Consider the following 19,903-nt stretch of genomic DNA (forward strand, 5'->3'; position numbering starts at 1 on the left):
GATATGGTATCCTTCCTTCACTCCTGGCTGCTGGAAACCTTCCCGGCGGTACAGTTTTCGCCATGCTTCATTATTGAGAGAGCACACAGGGCCCTCCTGGCTAAGCCGCCGGAGGGAGTGAGGCCGAGACCGGTCATTGCGCGCTTCCTTAATTTCGCAGACAGGGACCTGATCCTGCGGGAAGCGAGGAAAATGGGGGAGATCCGCCTAGAGAATGCGCACATCATGGTTTTTCCGGACTACAGTCAGGAGGTGCAAAAGCAACGCTGTTCTTTCGACGCCGTGAAGGCAAAACTTAGAGACCTGAAGATTTCCTACATGCTACTTTTCCCAGCAAAACTTAAGGTGCTCTACAAGGAACAATGGCTCTTCTTTGCCCATCCAGAAGATGCCTGGCAGTGGTTGGAGGAACGCCCGATACTCAACAGCAGGGAGGTCGCCGGACGAGACATGTTGGATAGATCTGTGCGAAATGGACCACAATGGGAACTGCCGAGGACCCAGAGGATGACCTCTAGGAGAGCAAAGAAGCAGAATCCGGCGACACCTTATCGAAGCCGCGGTTCAGAAGGAACACGGAAGGGGCGATCGGCGTCCCCGAGAACAGGGACAGAGACGGGCTCGAGATTTGCGTGTTTACGGACTAATGCTCGCTCAGAAGGAGACGAGGACGAAGAACTTGAGAGCCGCAACTCGGGCGGGGAAGAGAGGGAGGAAGATTGTCAGTCTATACACCCGCTAGTGGATGCGATCAGAGTGTTGGGAGCAGAATGGGTCGGAGCAGCACAGGACTCAGGACTCAAGATCATGAACAGTGACGGCTGGGGATGTTGAATGTGCAGCTCGATGATGGGAAACACGCAAGTTGACACGCCCCTTTTGTTTGTTATCTACTTTTGTAGTATGTATAAGTTGTTGTCGTGGGGCACTCTCCTGGCCTGGTAGTGGGCAGGGGGCTCTAGGAGAGATTTAAGAGAAGGGATGTGTGGGTGGGCGACAGGCCTTCTCCTACGGACAGTTCTGTCTTACGATGGGATGGGACTGGATGGGGAGGGAGGTGGGGCGGAGGGAGGTGGGGCGGGGGGGAAAGGGGATTTTCACATTTGTTTGGGCTGGGGACTGGGAGGGGGGAGTTGGGGGGTAGAGGCAACTGTCAAGAAGCAGCAGCCGCGCACCTGGAAGCCTTACACCACATTTCCACGACGGAATTCAACCTCAATGATCTATCACATACATGAATGGCTAGTACACTAACGACACCGCAAATGGACAGTAGGGGAGTTAGTATCCCGACATGGAACGTGAACGGACTGGGCTCCAAAGTCAAAAGAGGGCTAGTGAACTCATACCTTAAAAGAATAGATCCAGATATTACCCTACTCAAGGAAACACACCTTAAGGGCACACACTGCACCTTCATAGCCAGGGGTAGATTCAGAGTGTTGGCACATGCGGGATACACGTCCGACTCCAGGGGGGTGGCGGTCATTATCAAAAAGTCCTCCCCATTCACCATTTCACGCACCTGGATAGACCCATTGGGGACATACGTGGGAGTTCAGGGGACTTGGAAAAGAGGTAGATACACAATAATCTCGGTATATGCACCACCTAAGCTACAGGCACGTACGCTAAGGGCTCTTGCCACCATTCTCCTGGACACAGCCGATACTATCCAGGTAGTGGGAGGCGATTTCAATGACGTGATGGATATTGGAGAGGATCGTTCAGGGATGGTGGATAAAGGGGGGTCACGAACCGCCCTGGCTAATCAGATTGACACTTTGGGGTTCATAGACGTCTGGAGGTGGCTACATCCTACGCAGTCTGCCTACTCCTACTACTCAGAGGCACATAAGGTTTTCTCGAGATTAGATTACATATTCATGTCCAGGCAGTATGTGAAGGTGGATGACACGGCGGAATACAAGGCCAGAGGGATATCAGACCACTCACCTTTATGGGTGCAGACAGGCCGTACCCGGGGCTTTATGGGAGCCTCCTGGCGTCTTGCTGCCTGGGACCTTCAAAACTCGGCTATTCGACGCGGTTTGAGGGCGGACATCAAGGTCTATGTGGCGGACAACGAAGGGACAGTGGACTCGAAGGTCACCTTTTGGGAGGCCATGAAACCTGTCCTACGGGACAGACTGCGGAGTAGAAAGGGTGAGGAACGCCGTAGGCTCCTAGCCGAGGTCACAGTTGTGGAACAGAATATCTTAGCATGGAAAAAGGACTACCAACGCCAAAAAGACACTGAGACTCTTAGGAGATTACTAGACGCCCAACGGCATTATAGAGAACTGGTCACTAATGAGGCAAAGACCCAATCCCTGGCCACCCTTCACCGTCTGTACGACGTGGGCGATAAGTCAGGCAAGCTCTTAGCGTGGCTCAGCCGTAAGGAGCAGGCAGCTAGATGGATTGAGGCCGTTCGGAACTCGGAAGGAGTGCTTGTCACCTCTGATGTGGCAATTGCTGACACTTTCGCCTCGCATTATGAACTTTTTTATGCAGCTAGAGATCTAGGAACATGCGAAGAGGCTGGAATATATATAGCGCAGGCGGAACTGCCTACATTGTCTCCTGAGGAGCTTCTGGCCTTGGAAGCTGACATCACAGCTGACGCAATATCGGAAGCTATAGACAAACTAAAACCGGGGAAAACTCCAGGCCCGAATGGTTTTCCTGCCGAATTTTTTAAATGTACGGCGGACCTTTTGGGTAGACATCTTAAGGGGCTCTTTACCGAGGCCTATCAAACTGGAGAGCTTCCACCAGACCTCTCCATGGCCACGATTGTCCCGATATACAAAGATGGCAAACCCAAGGAGGACTGTGCATCCTACCGTCCCATCTCCCTCCTCAATACGAAGGTGAAGATACTGGTGACTATTCTGGCGCGACGCCTGAGGCCAGTGATCTCGAACCTTGTACATCTGGACCAATCGGGCCTCTTACCGGACAGGGCAACCAAATTGAACCTTCGGCGTACCCACAATTGGCTCCAGGAAGTGAAGGGCAGGGACGAGCCACATTGGTTCCTCTCCCTTGACGCCGAAAAGGCCTTTGATGCAGTACATTGGCCATTCCTTACTGCGATGCTCCATAGATTTGGGTTTGGTCCTAATTTTCAGAAATGAATCCAGCTCCTATACACCGCTCCGAGTGCCAGGGTGCGAGTTAATGGAGGGTTATTTCGTGAATTTCCGGTCCGGCGGGGGACGCGCCAAGGTTGCCCCCTGTCCCCCCTCCTCTTCACACTAACTATTGAGGTCCTGGCAGCCAGGGTACGTCAGAATGAGGGTATCTTGGGTTTTAAAAGGACAGACACAGATCTCGTACAGGAGAAGATATCACTCTATGCAGATGATGTCCTTCTGTATATCTCGAAACCCGAGACTACAATACCGGAACTATTTCGGGAGCTAGGACAATACGGTAGATGGGCGGGACACACTATTAACTGGCACAAATCGATGTTCTACGACCCAGGAGGTAGGGGCGAGTGGACAGGGCTGCCGGATCAACTATTGACGACTACTGAAGGCTTTCAGTACCTAGGGATATACGTTACATTGGATAAAACTTTATCGTTCAGAAAGAACGTGGATCGGATAATCTTGAGCTCGGCGGCGAACATGGACCGCTGGAGGCAGCTCCCACTCACACTCCTAGGCCGAGCGGCAATGTATAAGATGATCATACTACCAAAATTTCTTTACGCGCTACAAAATGAATACTATCCACTTCCAGCCTCGGTACTTGCCAAGATTCATTCTGATCTGCGAACCTTTCTGTGGCTGGGTAAACAACCTAGAGTGGCGCTGACTACACTCCAAAGACACCAGTATAGTGGAGGGATTTCACTCCAGAATCTGGAAGCTTACTATTGGGCGGAACACATGACACCAATAAATGACTGGCTGCACGCCCCGGCGGATCACCCGACCTATGCTTTGGAGAGGCTGAAGTTGTCAACCAGAAACCTCTTATATTATGTATACGGAGGCTCTAGACGAGCGCCGCTGCTGCCTGCCCACTATCCTTACACTCAACGCCTGGACCAGGGCTACGAAACGCATGGGCTGGGACAAGAAACCGACTCAGCAGACGCCTCTGTAGCATTGCCAGTGGCTGACAGAACTACACAAGCTGCGTGGTTTCCGGGGATGGGATGACATCGGCATTTCCACAATAGGTGATGTGATCGCCAAAGGAGAGTTGAAATCTTTCAATACTCTCAAGACAGAATTCGGGCTACATAATTCCCAACTCTTCAAATATACCCAACTCCGACATGCGTGGGGGGCACAGAAAATCCCGCTCACTGATATCCCTGAATACGCGCCTTTAGAGGGACGGCTCCTTCAGGAACAGATACCAGGGAAGGCAGTCTTCCCTAACCTACAAGACCCTGACCAACAATATGTTAGGTGACCTGATGAAACTACGACATACATGGGAGGGGGAGCTGGGAGTCATGGAAGATCTGGATTGGGAAATTGTGTTAAAGCATCCCCGGGAAGTAGCAATAAAATCCAGACTACGCCTCATACAATTTAACGTGCTCCATAGAACCTATTATGACAGACAGACTTCATAAAATGGGGAAGGTGGAGGACGCACACTGCCTAAGGGGCTGCCAACAGGAGGGGGATTTCTTCCACACTATATGGTCATGCGATAGGATTCAGATGTATTGGAAACATATCTTTACAGAACTAGGGGAGGTCTTGGGCTTCCACTTCAGTGCAAACCGAAGCTGGCATTGTTGGGAATGACCAATGAGGTGGATTTGCAGCGCCCGCTTCTTATTTTCTTAGTGCTGGCGCTGATGGTGGCCAAGAGGGATATTGCTAAATACTGGGGGTCACCGGAACCTCCGGGCCTGGAGGAGTGGAGAAGGGGGCTGGACCTGTATATGGCAGCCGAAAGAGTGACGTATAAAGCAAGGGGTGCCTGAATAAATTTAGAAAGGTGTGGTCCAAGTGACGGCCCTACCATGGGCTGGATGGGGGGTTGTGAAAGAGGGGGTTTCCTCGGAAATGAGTGACATTATGACGAACTTTGTTTTGGATATGCATTGGGTGGGGAGGGAGAGAGAAGTGATTCTGCTGCTGATAATCGACTGCTTTGCTGAGTTCTTATTGCTTTGATTAGTTGGGGGGGCGGGAGGGGAGGGGCGACAAACAAAAAAATACATATAAAAGCAGAATGCCCTACAGGAAACGTATATACATTCTATCACAACAATATTGTTCGCCGCCCGGCCTTCGGGATGTGGGCTAAATGGCCGTGTGGGACCTTTTTGGTTTTCTTCAGTACTGAAAGAATGATTAGCGGGATTACTGATTGAATGCTGAAATTCTTTTTATGATTCTGCAATAAAAAAAAAAAAAAAATTTAAAACATTACAAGTTTGTAGTATGTGAAAGAATAATGCTTTGCGACTGGAATTTGTTGCAAAATAATACATTCAGATTTGGTATTTGGAAGGGACTCCCGTTCCAAATACAGAATTGGTATTTGGTAGCAAACGCAAATCGTGATTCGCTAACAAGTTAGAGGCTTACTTTGCCTTTTGTACACTGGAAAATGCCATTTTGTGGTCTCAAATGGCCCGATTCTGCCAATCGGGCCATTTATGACTGCAAAAAAATCTTTGTACATCGGACCCTTTGTTCTCTCCAAAACATATTCACAGAGATGTTTTAGGTAGACCTGGGGGGGGTGGAAGAGGGGTGGAGTGGTGAAGGAGTATCCTTGCACCAGCGCTCAATTCACAGCAGAAGTACACATTCAAATGAAGAAGGCCAGATCAACAAAATATGTCGATCTGAGAAGGTAGGGATAAAAGGTAGTATTAAGACAATTTATAAAAGAAAAAAAGTTCATTTCGAGAAACAAATGCATAAAGCAGTAAACTTTAGCTTCAATTATTTCAAAGTTAAGGTAAAAAAATGGTAGCTTTATTGATGCATTTGACTACGAGTGATGGGCAGTAGCGTAGCTAGACGGTGAATAACAGTTGCTTCAGCAGGATTTACCTGTAGCCTAAGGAGGGCAGAAGAGACTCAGATATCTTTTTGCTTAGGTCATCCAGGGTGGGTTCTTCTGTCTCCAGTTCCACCCGATAGGTCTGCTTTTGTACCCGTACACGAAGTTTCATTCTCTTAAACAAGGGATCACTGTGGGTAAAAATCATAAGAATGAGTTCAACTGATGGGAGAATGGGAAATGTGCACTGAAGAGGACATGATTGTATCGTGGAGTTACACTAAAATGCAAATAAAAATGTTTTTAAAAAAATAAAAAAGAATGGGAGTTCAACTAAGGAAGCAACTCTTCATATTCCATTATAGGCTCTGGAAATAATGCAAAAGTCTGGCCTTGAGCCAAATGAGAACCGTACCTAAATGTGAGCCTTCGATTAAAAAAATAAATAGCTCTTGAGATTAATAGATTGCTAAACAACATAAGAGAATGCACATTGATCAAATGTATAGACATTATTTCTTCCAAATGAAAGTATTAATTGACATAAAGACAGACTGACTTAAAAAGGTTCACAATAAAAAAACAAGGGTTATCTTATTCAATAATCGCTGCCCACAACTGTCACGCAGCCAGAGCTGTTCTTTGTGGTGGAAGGGAAGCAGAGGCGTAAGCAGGCCGAATGATGTACTGTTTCATGTGTTTAAAGCATGGGGGCGGAGGTCGTCGATGTAACTTTGCCTTACTTACTCTAAACTGTGTTGGTATGAAGGGATGATGGTGAAAACATATTGTAGCCACCATGGATCCTCAACTTGCTGGATAGCCGGAGGCAAAATGGTGCTTAACCATATAACCCAGGCGGTTGGCATGTAACTGGTGAATGATTTAAGCGTGCATATGGACGGCTTGATGGGCAAAACAATTGTTACTTAGACACAGACTGGAAGGAGAGAGTCTTGAGTGGTAGCTGAAATTTTAGAAAATGAAACCCGTTTAAAAAAAAAACACCAACATAAATAGCAAACATGAAGGCACTCAGAAGTAGCTTTGTTCCTGCTCTCTGGTAGGATGAAGGATTTTCATTTCTCTGCACGATGGAGCCAGTGTAAAAGGTGTGAGAAATATTTTTTAACATGCACCTCAGTGGAGTCTGTCAAATCCATGGATAACTTAGCACTCCAACCCAACTTTTGGAAAGGTTTCTGCAAGCTGCACAGGCTACATCCGGCAGGCCATGCAGATACTCGTGGAGGAAGACACACAAGCCAATAATTACTAGTACAAGAGCTTCAACTAGCACAACTTCTTATTTCACTCCACAAACATTATCCTCCCTTTTCCAGCAAACCGTGTAGGCAGAAGAGTATTCTTGTTCACCAACCCGCTTACTGATATTTCCAACCATCATGGCATGTCATTAGTGATAACATCAGAAATGGAGATTAGTTTGAAACAAGCATTTACAATGCAATGGTTTTGCCTTTGTTAAAGTTAGAGCTATTGGCATTGCTCTTGACATTTTTTTAATTTATGTTTTTTTTAACATAAATAAATGTCATTGTCATTAACAATAGCAGGGCAGGGCACAGGGAAGGGGGGCGAGGAGAGACAAAGGAGAGCTGCGGACTCAGGGAAGGGGGGCGAGGAGAGACGAAGGAGAGCTGCGGGCTCAGGGAAGGGGGGCGAGGAGAGACAAAGGAGAGCTGCGGACTCAGGGAAGGGGGGCGAGGAGAGACGAAGGAGAGCTGCGGGCTCTTGTTGTAATGCTTGCATGGATGAGTTGGTGGATGCATGCATGGGTGAATGCATGGATGGGTGTATGGGTGGATGGGTGGATGGGTGGATGGATAGATGCATATATACAGCCAATTACTCAACAATTTATGCAATCCACCAACCCATCCAACCAACAACCCATCTATGCATCCACCCATACAACCTGCATCATGCATACATCCATCCATCATGCATCCATCCACCCACTGTGTCCCACTCCGACCCCTCTAAATATAACTAATTTTTTCTGTATATAGAGATGACTGTATTCACTGGTATATGCAGTAGACCTTTCTACTCTAACATTCCTATGTGACTCTTGCAGTACATCTATTCATATCCCTTTCATATGTATATAGAAATATAACAAGAATCAACAGTCTCTTTGTGTGACTACATCTAGTACATTTCAATTGTTTTCCTGTTTGTATCTTTTACTTAACGCATGTAAATCAAAGCCCTTAGGTTTGGCAACTGGTTCTTATGTAAAGCGCTCTGACACCTTCGGGTAAAGTTCGCGCTACATAAAATCACATTAAATAAAACTTTACCCCACAAATCCGACCATCCATTTTTGCCTAGGCTTACATTTTACGGCCTCGAAGCACACAGAGAAGGGGCAGTTTACTAAGTCGAGGCTTTGTAAGGTGCATGGCAGGGGACAGTTTTAGGCGCCAAGGGAGGGTAGGGAGCAGAGTCAGAGTACTTCACGGAGGTAGGGGGCAGTTTTTTATGGTTCAGGGCAGGGGGCTGCGGTACTTTTTGGAACATGGCCTTATTTTAAAGGGCCCAGTTCAGGTGGAGGAACGTCACAAAACACCAGGCAGACAGAGGGCAGAAGGACACAAAAACGAGGGGAAACAATTATAACTGAGGGCAGATTAGCACAAAAAAACAAGCAGACAGAGGGAAGAATGATAGACAGAGAGAGGGAGCTAGAGGGATTAAGACGGAGAGAGGAGCTAGAGGGAGTAAGACAGAGAGAGAGGGAGCTAGACGGAGCAAGACAGAGAGAGGGAGCTAGAAAGAGCAAGACAGAGAGAGGAAGAGAGAGGGAGCAAGACATATAGAGAGGGAGCTATAGAGAGTAAGACAGAAAGGGAGCTAGAGAGAGCAAGACAAAGAGAGAGGGAGCAAGAGGGAGTAACAAAGAGAGAGGAAGCTAGAGGGAGTAAGACAGAGAGAGAGAGAGAGAGCTAGAGTGAGAAAGACAGAGAGAGAGGGAGCAAGACCGAGAGAAGGAGCTAGAGAGAGTAAGACAGAGAGAAGGAGACAGAGGGAGCTAGAGGGAGCAGGGGAGAGAGAGGGAGCAAGGGGCCAGGCAAAACCTAAAAACTGGCTCTTCAGGCAGGAATAGTTGGCCCACAAGACCGCTCTCCGCGAGCACAGGGACACCTCTGCTAAGGAGGTTGTGCACTCTTGAAATCCTCATTCATTCAAAGTAGGATCACGCTCACCCCTGCTATTGACAAATATTCCCCAAGATCACTTACAGCACACACCACTTTACAAACTGGTCCCGCTCTGCCACCCCGGGGAAAATCAATAGGAAATCCCCATGCATTCTTGGTTTGAAAAGACTGCAGACATTTGCGTTAAGACCTGCATTTCATTTACGATCTAACTTGGCTGTTTTTGCAGATTGTTGCACAACAGCTGGATACTTTCTCAGACATTTGATTGCACAGTCATGCTACATGCTATTGTGCCCTTAGGTATTATCCTAAATACAGTTTACATCTACTTATGAACTGTCTGGGTCAGCCATGAAGTCATCTATGTCTCTTTTTGCATGCGGTCGATACAGCTGGGTTTTTCGTTATATAACTATTTGCATTTAACATATCTCCCCAACCCCCACGAGGCGTAAATCATTTTAGAAATCGTGCCACCAATGGAGTTTGTATGCCTTTTTAGTGATTGTATTAATTTTAATTACAGTTGCACTACACTACATAAGGTGATCGCAACTACACTTGACAAGTGCTTGAGTCAATTACCAAAGTGGATTAGAACGCGCTTTCACTGCGTGGCGCTGCTTCCGTGTTTATGTTTTGCTCTCGGTCCAATTAGGTAGGAATAAACACGGGTATTGGAGGGAAAAGGGCATTGGGCAGCGGGAGACGTTCCTACTCATGGCAAATCATAGTATTAATCCCTGGCTCCACAAGTCAACAATTAATTCAGAATAATAACTGTTTGTCTAAAGATGCACAAATGAAACGACCTGTTTTCCACACAAGAAAGTTCTCGTGCTTAAGGGCGAATTTCTTAACTGTACAGTTAATTAACTGCAAGATTATATTGAGCTGTTCTTTGTAAATACAAAACGTTGATAGAGACAAGGGCAAGGAGCAAATTATCTTTGCTTACTTCTTCCTTGTTACAGCCCATAATATCAGTTGTGCCTCGACTTCGAAATTGGAAACCTATGATTTAATTGTATTAGCCTCTGGCAAACTCGACCATCTTGTGTTGTTTTTTCTTGACTCCAAAGCAGGGAGCATCAGTGAATTGCTCCTCCTGAGAGTTGGTCTACATACACTTACTGCCTGTGGTGGCCCCCCTCTGTTGAGCTAGGGTGTGAGGTGGTTTAGGGGTGCAGCTTTTGAACAATAAAGTTCCTTGGAATGTATTCTCCCATAATGTTGGTAGGTGTGCTGTTTTCCACGAGGAATAGGAGCCCCAACCTAAGAATTGAAGGGGGCCACAAGAACTTCAGGAATGTCATGAAAACTGAACTTTTCAGACTTGCCTTCAACTTAGATCATGGCTTGCATCATTACTTCCGCCTCTTAATAATGCCATGCCGCACTACTTGACCTATTCGTGTACGCTACCAATAGCACTTCTGTTAGAGGAAGTAGCGGAGTGGTGGGAGGGGGATCGGTCGCACAAGTAGTCGACCCCCTACGGCCGCGCTTCCCCCAAGTTTAAAACGTGCACAACCTATTTGTTGTTCCAATTGTGAAGCGCTCTGACGCCTTCGGGTAAAGTCAGCGCTACATAAAATTGCATAAATATATTATCTATAAATAAAGCCACGTATTCGCCTGAGCATCTTTCGGACTGCACCAAAAATCGACAGGAAGGGGCGGAAGAGAGCGGCTAAAAAATAAAAATCGCGCAGGGCGTAGTAAAGCCGGACCTATACATAATGTATATGTAAATGTACTTGCCCTTTTCATTGTTTAAGCGTACATTTTCTTCCGTATAGGGCCATCGGAGTTTCCAATGGAGCTGCTGTGAGGCCACTCTTTACCCCACACCACCTGTTTTAAATCAACAGTAAACATGTAACTGGACCAGGTAAATACCAGGACTCAAATAGTTATTTATTCTTGCGGGACAGGTAACAATTTCTGAACTGTTCTGCGCTGGATTTACCCACCCTTTTGGCACGCGACCCAGTCTGTTTGGCTTCCAGAATGTACCTGCCCTGGCATCGCTTATTTCCCAAACACGAAAAAGAAACTTGTTCTTCGACCGGCGCTGCAAGATCTGTCTCATTTTAGTTTTCGGGGTAAATATTTTGAATTGAGGCAACCCAAAACAGAACAAGCAAAAAACGACACTAAAGGAGAGACACACATTCGTCCCGTGTTTGACGCATGCAGGTGCCAAAGGCTGACAGCTCGCTCTCTCTCTCTCACAGACATTCTAGGAACCACTGATTGACAGGTTCCTCCGCCTGTGGATGTATAGAGGGCGGCGGAGCAGGGCGGGGCATACCGAGGATGGGTAAATAGAGTGTGGACCAAGTTGGGTCCTGTCCTGTGAAATGGAAAGTGGGTGGTGCTGTGTAGTCGCAGGTGGAGATTTTTCCTCGTGTTTGGAGGGGGGTTGTAAATGGTTTGGTCGACATCCCCTGTGCACAGGTGTGCTGGTCAGCAAAAGGCAGCGGCTGGCGTGTTTCCTCTGCGAAAAGCATCTTTCTGACTGCACCAAAAATCGACAGGAAGGGGCGGAAGAGAGCAGCTAAAAAAAGTGTTTGGGTGGTTTTGGTGGAAACAAGACTGGGGGGTTGATCTGATTGCTTTGTTGGGGTAGTGCTGTGGTGTTTATGGAGGGCCCGCACCAGTTACCTTGGCATGGGCTGACACGAGAGCACGTGTAGTGTCCCAGAAGCAGGGACATTCTCTTCAGTGAGACATCCTCGAAAGAAGTCCCGTCCAGCTGACTTGAAGCACCCAGCACGTGAAGAACCGGAGGCATGGGGGCCACCAGGCAGACAGCATGCCCCCCCTGCCTGCTCTACCTCGGCAAAGTGTTTCTCCTTGTCATCGTGGTACCCACCGCCTCCGGAACCCCGTGACCCTGACCCAGTGATACAGGGAAGGGCACCAACAGTGAAGAGAAAAGAGAAATAAGTGCGTGCACTCAAAAACGTATAAATGCTCAACTCACCAGCAACAGGAGAAGCTGGTGACTGCGTAGTCAGGTAAAGCAAGCAATAACGCTCGAGGGTATCAGGGCTGAAAACCTGACAGTAGCGAACCTACAAAAGCAAAAGGCAAACCCAATTATCAGAATTCTTCCTCGACAAACGCTATCTCTCTCAAAACAAGGGTGCGACCTGAAATCTTACCGAGAGTTTGATCCGCTATCTTGCGTCCACCAAAGCAATGACAACACGCCAGCAACCGCCTTCAGCAGCGCGGCATGAGCACAGATGCCGTTTTATAGAAACTGAAAGAGGACAGCTAACCAAAAGTCATGGGGGCCATGTTGGAATAGTAAAAACGGGTAAAAATACCAATACATGAAATGAAAGGACCATATAATCTCTAAAAGACGTTGTGTGGAGAAAACAAACGTAAAGTGGAAAGACAGAGAAAATAAATAACAAGCATTTGCACGGCAGCCACCTAACTAAAACGTGTCGCACTTACCTGAATAAGTGAGCAGCGGGTCCAGAGCAGGAAGGCAGGAGCCGTCAATGCCGGACCATATTCGGGGGCGTTGATGAGAACAGGCTTTCGGCTGACGTAGCCAAAAGAGAAAAATTCTCGGGAACGCCCCCGAATCTGGTCCGGGATTGACGGACAGAGCCCTCTCCCAATGGCTAGCCTCCATTTATGGAGCTAGCCAATGGGAGGAGGGGGCAGATACCCGACCCCACAGAGAAAAACATAAGGTTTTCCTAGCGCATGCGTACTTCGTATGCATTTGCTAGGCAAAACCTAAAAAGGGGAGCTTGTAAGGCTCCTTTTTTAGGTTTCGCCTGGTGTCCGCTGCGCAGCAGCGTTCGCGCAGGCAAAATCTTTAGAGAAGCTGTCGCGTCCCCAGGGGTTTCCAGGCAGAAATCCAATGCCTCAGGAGTGAAGCTGAAGCCTCTACCTTCCCTAGGAGTACCGCCGCACTGCGTTCTAAAGAACAGACAGAGGGACCAGGTAACCCCAGAAACAGAAGAGATCAAGTCAAAAAGGTCTAGCCGCTGAAGGAAGGTTCGATGGGACAGGAAGGCAATAACTGCAGTGGAAATAAGAAGAAAAGATAACAAGTTACTCTCGGGTACAACCCACCTTTTACCCCAGCTAAAAAGGACCCGGTGTGTGTGATGTTCCAAACTTACCCAGAATGTATACAGCTCAGGACTAAAACAGCGATACCAGAAAAGTAGGCAACTCGGTCTCCAAAAATAATAACTGGTCCCAGAGTATCCAATGAGAATGCGATAGTTTCACACAAAATCCTGTGAAAGCAGAACCAGGGGAAATCCAAAAATATCCAGCGATAAGCGATCCCACCTTAGGACCACGACAGTTTGCAATTGTTTGTGTAGTCCGTGATTCGATTCCTCCGAACCACAGTTCTGCTTTGCACGTAGAAGGAGAAGCGTCTTCTCTTTGTGCAGCACACGTGACTCCAACGTCCAGAAAGAGGAGAATAGCGTCTCTCCCGCAGATCATGGTAAGTCGGGTGTGCTTAAAAATAAAGTTAGTAAAATATTGGACCAAGGAAAAAAGAAACACAACCAGAACAGTGTCTACCCGTTAACTTCACGGGGAATCACTAGAAGTCTTTGGCGATGCTGCCAAAGAAACGGGACATGGTCGCAAACAACCGCCTCGCTGGGAGAAGCCGGGCGAGATGGATTCAAATAGGAAGCAAGTATTTGTCCATGAAGGGAGTCTCTGCAACTCACCAACTCGAACCAGAACGATTCCCGCAAACACAACTCCCGATAAGGTTTGGAAATAAAGCGGGCACAATCAGCAACAGAAGGGGACATGGAGGGTATCACAAGAAGGGGGAAGGGGCTTGACACAAAAGGAATCCTCAGACGAACTGGATCGGAAAGGAAAGCCAAGCGCCGTTGTTACCGCGCTAGGTGGTTAAATTACTCCCACCAGGATCACGTGACCCGATTCACGGTAGTCTTGGACATCACACCGCTCCTCCCCGTGTAGGAATCATGGGACTTGTAGTGTAACTTGCTATTCCCTTCTAGAGGACCTAACAGAAGCTGTATGTGGCTTTTTCCCGCCTCTCTCTTCCATTGGTTAGCTCCATAAATGGAGGCTAGCCAATGGAAGAGAGATATGTCCATCATTGTCCGAGGCGATTCGTGAGCGTTCCGGTGATTTTTTCCCTCTCCGCCCCTTTTTGCCGTCATGAAGACGTGGGCCGCTGTGCGTGTGTACTTTTTTTTTTTTTAACATGGATGTTTTTCCTCATTGCTAAGATCGTCCTGGTCCCGCATGGTTGTATCCCGCTGTCCGTCCCCCCTCCCGCTGTCGCTGTCTTTGTTTCCTGCACCCCCCCCCCCCCTCCACCCCCTGCGCTGTCCGTGTCTCCGTTCAACTCCAATAGTGACTGTCTATCACCACGGAGCTCCACCGGTCAGGCGCATTTATCGCCTGAAGATTTGCGGCTGCAGTTCTGAGTGAATTTGGCAGAAATGGACATCGGAACAACTCGCAACTAATCGTGAGTGGACTTTTGGTGAGGCAGGATCTCGGCAGTGCAATATAGCGGCAGCTCGAGACACTGAAGGTCAATGAGACCCTGCCGTAACCGGAGCTGACCCACTATGCCATCGGTGGCTGAGTGCACCCCACGCCCACGCCTTGTGCATCCAGGCCTGCAGAGCCTTGGAATTATGCGGGCCGGCCTTTGCCTCCGAATTCATTGCGGCCCTGATGACGAGGCAGCCTGTTATTGCCATTATTGAGGCTTAACAAGCAAAGTAAGTGAGTGCCTGAAAGGAGTGAGCTCTCACTCTAATTGTTGACATTTAATTTGTTTTTTGGCAATAGCCACAGCGCGTGGTCATAGTGTACTGGTGGTGCCGGTCGGGTCAACAAATGACTGTCAGCGCAGCGCGGTCACATACATCAGCAGAGTAGCAGAACCAGGTCTGGGATAGCCTGCTAGTGTGATCGCTGGTGCCCTGCGAGTGCGAGGCTAGGCAGCTGAACTAATTTTTAGGAGAAGTTGAAGAACTTCGAAGACGACACAGTAAGTACTAGTATAACTTACTAGTAACGCTCGTCTGAGGCAGCCTACAGTGCTCTCTGCCATTCTGAGACTCTGCCAGTCTGTGTATGTAGTGTGTTATTCAGTAGTTATGTCTGCGGCTGGGCTAACTTGTCGTGGTGTAGTGTGACAGGTGTCTCTCTACTCTCTCCTTAATGTCACACAGAGCTCAGCCTCAGCTTCACGCACGGCACTGACTGACTCTCACATTTGTGACATTCTCAGAGGCCCCCTGAGTCCTCTCATCATACTCTCAAGATTTTTCAGGCAGAAGCTGGCCAGGGGGCGTACTAGGGTTAGTGCCCTTCCTTTTCTAGTGCTCTGCAGAATTTTCAAGAACTTCTTGTTTTTTTTTGTCACTTTGTTCGCGCCGCCATTTTTTTCATGGGGCGGGAGGGTAACTTTTCGCTCGTCCACTGCCCCCCCCCCCCCCCCCCCCAGCCCCCTCCCGTCTTCAAATGCTCCGAGGCAATTTCTCCCCGTCCCTTCCACCCCCCTCCCAGTCCGATGCCTTCTCGCTCATCCGCTGCCCCCCCAGCCCCGTCCCGTCTTCAAATGCTCCGAGGCAATTTCTCCCCGTCCATTCCACCCTCCCTCTCAGTCCGATGCCTTCTCGCTCGTCCACTGCCCCCCCCCCCAGCCCCCTCCCGTCTTCAAATGCTCCAAGGCAATTTCTCCCCGTCCCTTCCACCCCCTCCCAGTCCGTTGCCTTCTCGCTCGTCCGCTGCCCCCCCCCCAGCCATCTCCCGTCTTCAAATGCTCCTTTCTTCAACAAACTCTACAATATAAGTACCGCGGTGCAAAAACAGGATCCGCAGGGGATGGCAAAGTTCTTTCATTTGAGCTGGTTTATTCAGAACACGCTCCACTGAGAAGCGAGCCCGTCACTCACAGGGGCGGCAAATCAGCACCGGGAATACAAGGAAAGAATCCGGGACCGGTGCCATGAAAATGCGGCTTAGCAAGCAATATTAATATTATGAGGGTTCACATTTCTTTAGTAAGTTCTTGTAGCATAAAACAGAACATGAGGCTTTCCTAAACATGGACCAAGGCAAAATATGTCTGTGGAGTTTCTAAGCGGCTATTCACTCTCTTCGAGCCTGCAAGGATGCTGATTGACAGTCACTTCTACGCCCCTGTGAACACGGTCAGAAGTCCACGCGCATGTTTCTAAAAACGCACTGCTAAAGCCGAGCTTCTGTTTTGCAGTCAATCTAAAGCCGAGCTGCTGTTTTGCACTCAATCTGCCTAGATTTCAGCATCACCGCAGACATTACTCTTCTGAAGGTCTCCTTACATAGTGTTCACATAGTAAGCGAGAGGTCTTCACTGCAGAATCTGATCTCAACACACTGGAAGTGACAAGTGCATCTTATTTCAAGTTCTGTGAGGTAGTGATGAAAAGATATTTAAATGTAGTAACTTCTCTATGAGTTGAACGTTCAGCATGTGTTTAAGGTCACCTATTCACATCGCCAGCAGATGAAGATGTTTCCTTGGTTGAGCTGGATGTATTTTCTTGGCCTTACTAGCTCACAGCTTCCAGTGGTCCACAGAGCCTGTTTTTGCAAGCAACACTAACCAACCCGTCCATTAAAACGTAGGGTCAGTTTGATACTTTCCACACACGTGTGCCTGGTATGGCCGTCAAAATGACATTAACCGCATCATTGCTGCTGTATATTCCCGCTGTGTGCTGCAATTTTCAAAATCCCTTGTTATGTGACAAGGTCAACTCGTCAAACGCACAGCGCAGGTAACACCCATGACGAGTTGACCTTGTCACAAGCATCGAAGGGGTTAAAGACGTCATTCACTTGTAAGTTAAACACCAATGAGGAAGCATCTCTGCTGCAAGTCCCGGTTGGCGGTAGCTGCCTTGCCTTGCAGACACAAACACAGCTATGAGACAGTGTGCTATCCTTTAAGTCACTGTTTGTAAGTAGCCTCCCTACCTCGAGACCATAGGTCCCGACCCCTGCGCACAATTGCCAATGGGATTTACCCAACTGTCGTTAACATTATATACTTATTAATACAGAATGTTTTACTTCATATTTGAACATTTATTGTGACACCATAAATATTCACTTGTTGTGCTTAATATTAAATCATAAAACACAAATTACATACAATACATATCATGAAATCATTTGTTCATCACAACTTCAATTCTGACAATTTCTTCTGTGTTTCTTTAAAGATGCTGTCTGCTCTATGCATTTCGGGTCTCACAGGACCCTTCATCAGGAGCAAGTGCCATCTACAAGAACAATATTGCACAGCAATGAGCATTATATTGCAACTGGAGTAAACGATGTATCTATTTTATTAAAAGAGCAACAAGCTTTCTTATGATGTGTTTAGGACTAAATCAAAGTGTGCAGAACCCGTGACTCTAACCATCACCTCCGTGCTCAAAACTGAACCATAATCATAATGCCAGCTTACTTGATACATTCTAAGCGACGCACTTGATACCTGAAAAATGGAGAACCATCTATGAAAAAACAGTGTTTTAAACAATTACTGCAAGCGTATTCAAGCTCTGCCTTCTGGACTTACCGAAGGGCTTCATATAGATCAATGCCTGATACTGAAAATCCGCATGAACCTCCTCGTAAAGGGCGACCGATTTACGTGACCCTAAAACAACAAAGTCGGGCAGATTGTCTGATTAGACACCCATTCTGGACTCCGTTTTAAACTCGCTCAGTTTCTAAATCACAAACTCTCTTACCGATTCACTCAGAAACAAAACTGCTCAACTCCGCTTGCCCGTGCCTCCGTGTGAGAACAACTCCGCGAACTCCGCATGTGCGTGGAAACTATTACCGGCGAGTTAAGTGCTAAACATCAACAACGGACTACCTTGTAAGCCTACCACGGCCGCCATTCTTAAATGGTGAAAAAACAGCTAAACTGCAGATGTGTATGAATACTTAATGCAATTCGAAACTGTGTGGAATAAATGCAGATGACAACCACACGTTAACAATTTTCAAAACAAAATGTTATCAAAACAAAATAAAATGTGCCCATTTTTCGACGCACTGACTCTGAAACAGAGACCTAGACCTCGATCTTAAGAAACCTTGTGATTCAACAAAAACGTGTTATGTGGGAAAATATGAATGTGTGAGCATGCTGCAAAAAAAACAAGTCTCTCTTTACAACATATCTGAAATATATACACAGGTGTACTAATCAACAGATAACCACAATGATGAGCAAAATTACAAGAAACAGGATAAATCTATCCTTTCATTTAATCCTTTTGGTTCTTGGGTACCCAGTTTTTTTATCCAAAATATTTCTCGCTGAAGGAGGGATCTAGTGCGATCCACTCCTTCCGGGAGAACTACCTGTTCTAACACTGCGAATTGTAATTGAGATATGCTATGTCTCTCTTTAGTCCAATGGGACGCTAAATTACTTTTCATGTTTTTATTCCTTATTGTGCTCTTATGTTCTGAAATTCGCACTTTTAATTTTCTCTCTGTCTTGCCTACGTACACTTTCCCGCAGGGACATTTTATGTGGTATATCAGGTTCATAGAATTGCAATCTGAATTGTGATGTAATCCAATTTCTTTGCCTGACAAGGGATGATGTATGATATTGCCAGTGATAACATTACTGCAATGCACACAATTTGTGCATTTTTTCATTCCTCTAGGGAGGTTCATGTTTTAGACACGGTGAAGACAAACGTGTCACCCGTGCAGCACGCTGAATAAATCTAAGGTAAAGAATTTTGAATCTTGATGAAATTTGTTAGCATAAAGCTTAACAGAAGGTAGTGCATCTCTAATCACATTAAAAGTTAGTGTTTGTAAGTAGCACATATGTGCCAAACAATGTGATGCTCTTCTCAGCTTCCCCTTGTGTTTTCGTCTATTATTTATTTCAAAGACCATTTAATAACTTCAGAAAGCCTACACAGGGGGCTTAGCCTTTCAGTGTTGTCCATGTAATGTGTAGCAAACCATAAAGACATGGGAGCAGGCAGAACCAACCCTGGCTCTGATTCCGACGTGGCAGCTGATACAGTGTCTTCTGAGCTCAGCAGTCCTGTGCCAACTCCTCAGGGTATGGCGAGGACAGCCGGCAGCCCAGAGACGCAGGTGCGTGGCTTTTGCCCTCGGGCGCAGGTACCTCAGGGTTTCCTCAGTCCTCTGCTGAGCTCCCGGGGCTAAAGGAACTCTCAGCCCCAGGTGCCCAGGAGCCAGCAGCCCCTCAGTTAACTCTTTCGTGGTGTCGAAGGGAGCCCTCAGGTCCAGGTAGCAGCACCTTTCAGTCTTCTGCCGCGTCAACAGCCCCAGCCCCCTGTGCCTGCAGAGTCAGTGCTTTGCCCTGAGATGTTCGAAACCACTGAGGCCCGTGTGTCAGCAGTCCACCCCCACACCTCTTCTGGGTGGGTGTGTGCAACTACTAGTGCTCTGTAGGGGGTGTCCGCAGCCCCCTAGTCCGGTCATGTGGGAGCGTCCAGCCCCTCAGACCAAGGTGGCAGAGCGCGCAGACTTCTCCGCAGGAGGGCAACCTTCAGTCCCTGTCTTGGTGGCCCCTCCGTCTCCACCGCCCGGTGCTTCTTCCTTGCTCTGCCCAGGGCTGCTCTCCTGGGCTCCCGCTGTGTGAGCTC

At 47.6% G+C, this 19,903-nt stretch overlaps 1 protein-coding gene across 1 annotated transcript in view; it reads right to left on the reverse strand.

Moving 5' to 3' along the window:
• The window catches only part of FBXO7 (F-box protein 7), a 161,178-nt gene that overhangs the window by 117,895 nt on the left and 23,380 nt on the right, over window positions 1-19,903 (reverse strand). Inside the window, exon 2 of the mRNA XM_086953013.1 lies at window positions 6,051-6,191. Within this exon, the coding sequence (XP_086809139.1) occupies window positions 6,051-6,191 (141 nt within the window). The remainder of the gene's footprint in view (window positions 1-6,050; window positions 6,192-19,903) is intronic.

Source organism: Lissotriton vulgaris, chromosome 1_2 (genome assembly GCF_964263255.1).
Source record: "Lissotriton vulgaris chromosome 1_2, aLisVul1.2, whole genome shotgun sequence".
NCBI lineage: Eukaryota > Metazoa > Chordata > Amphibia > Caudata > Salamandridae > Lissotriton > Lissotriton vulgaris.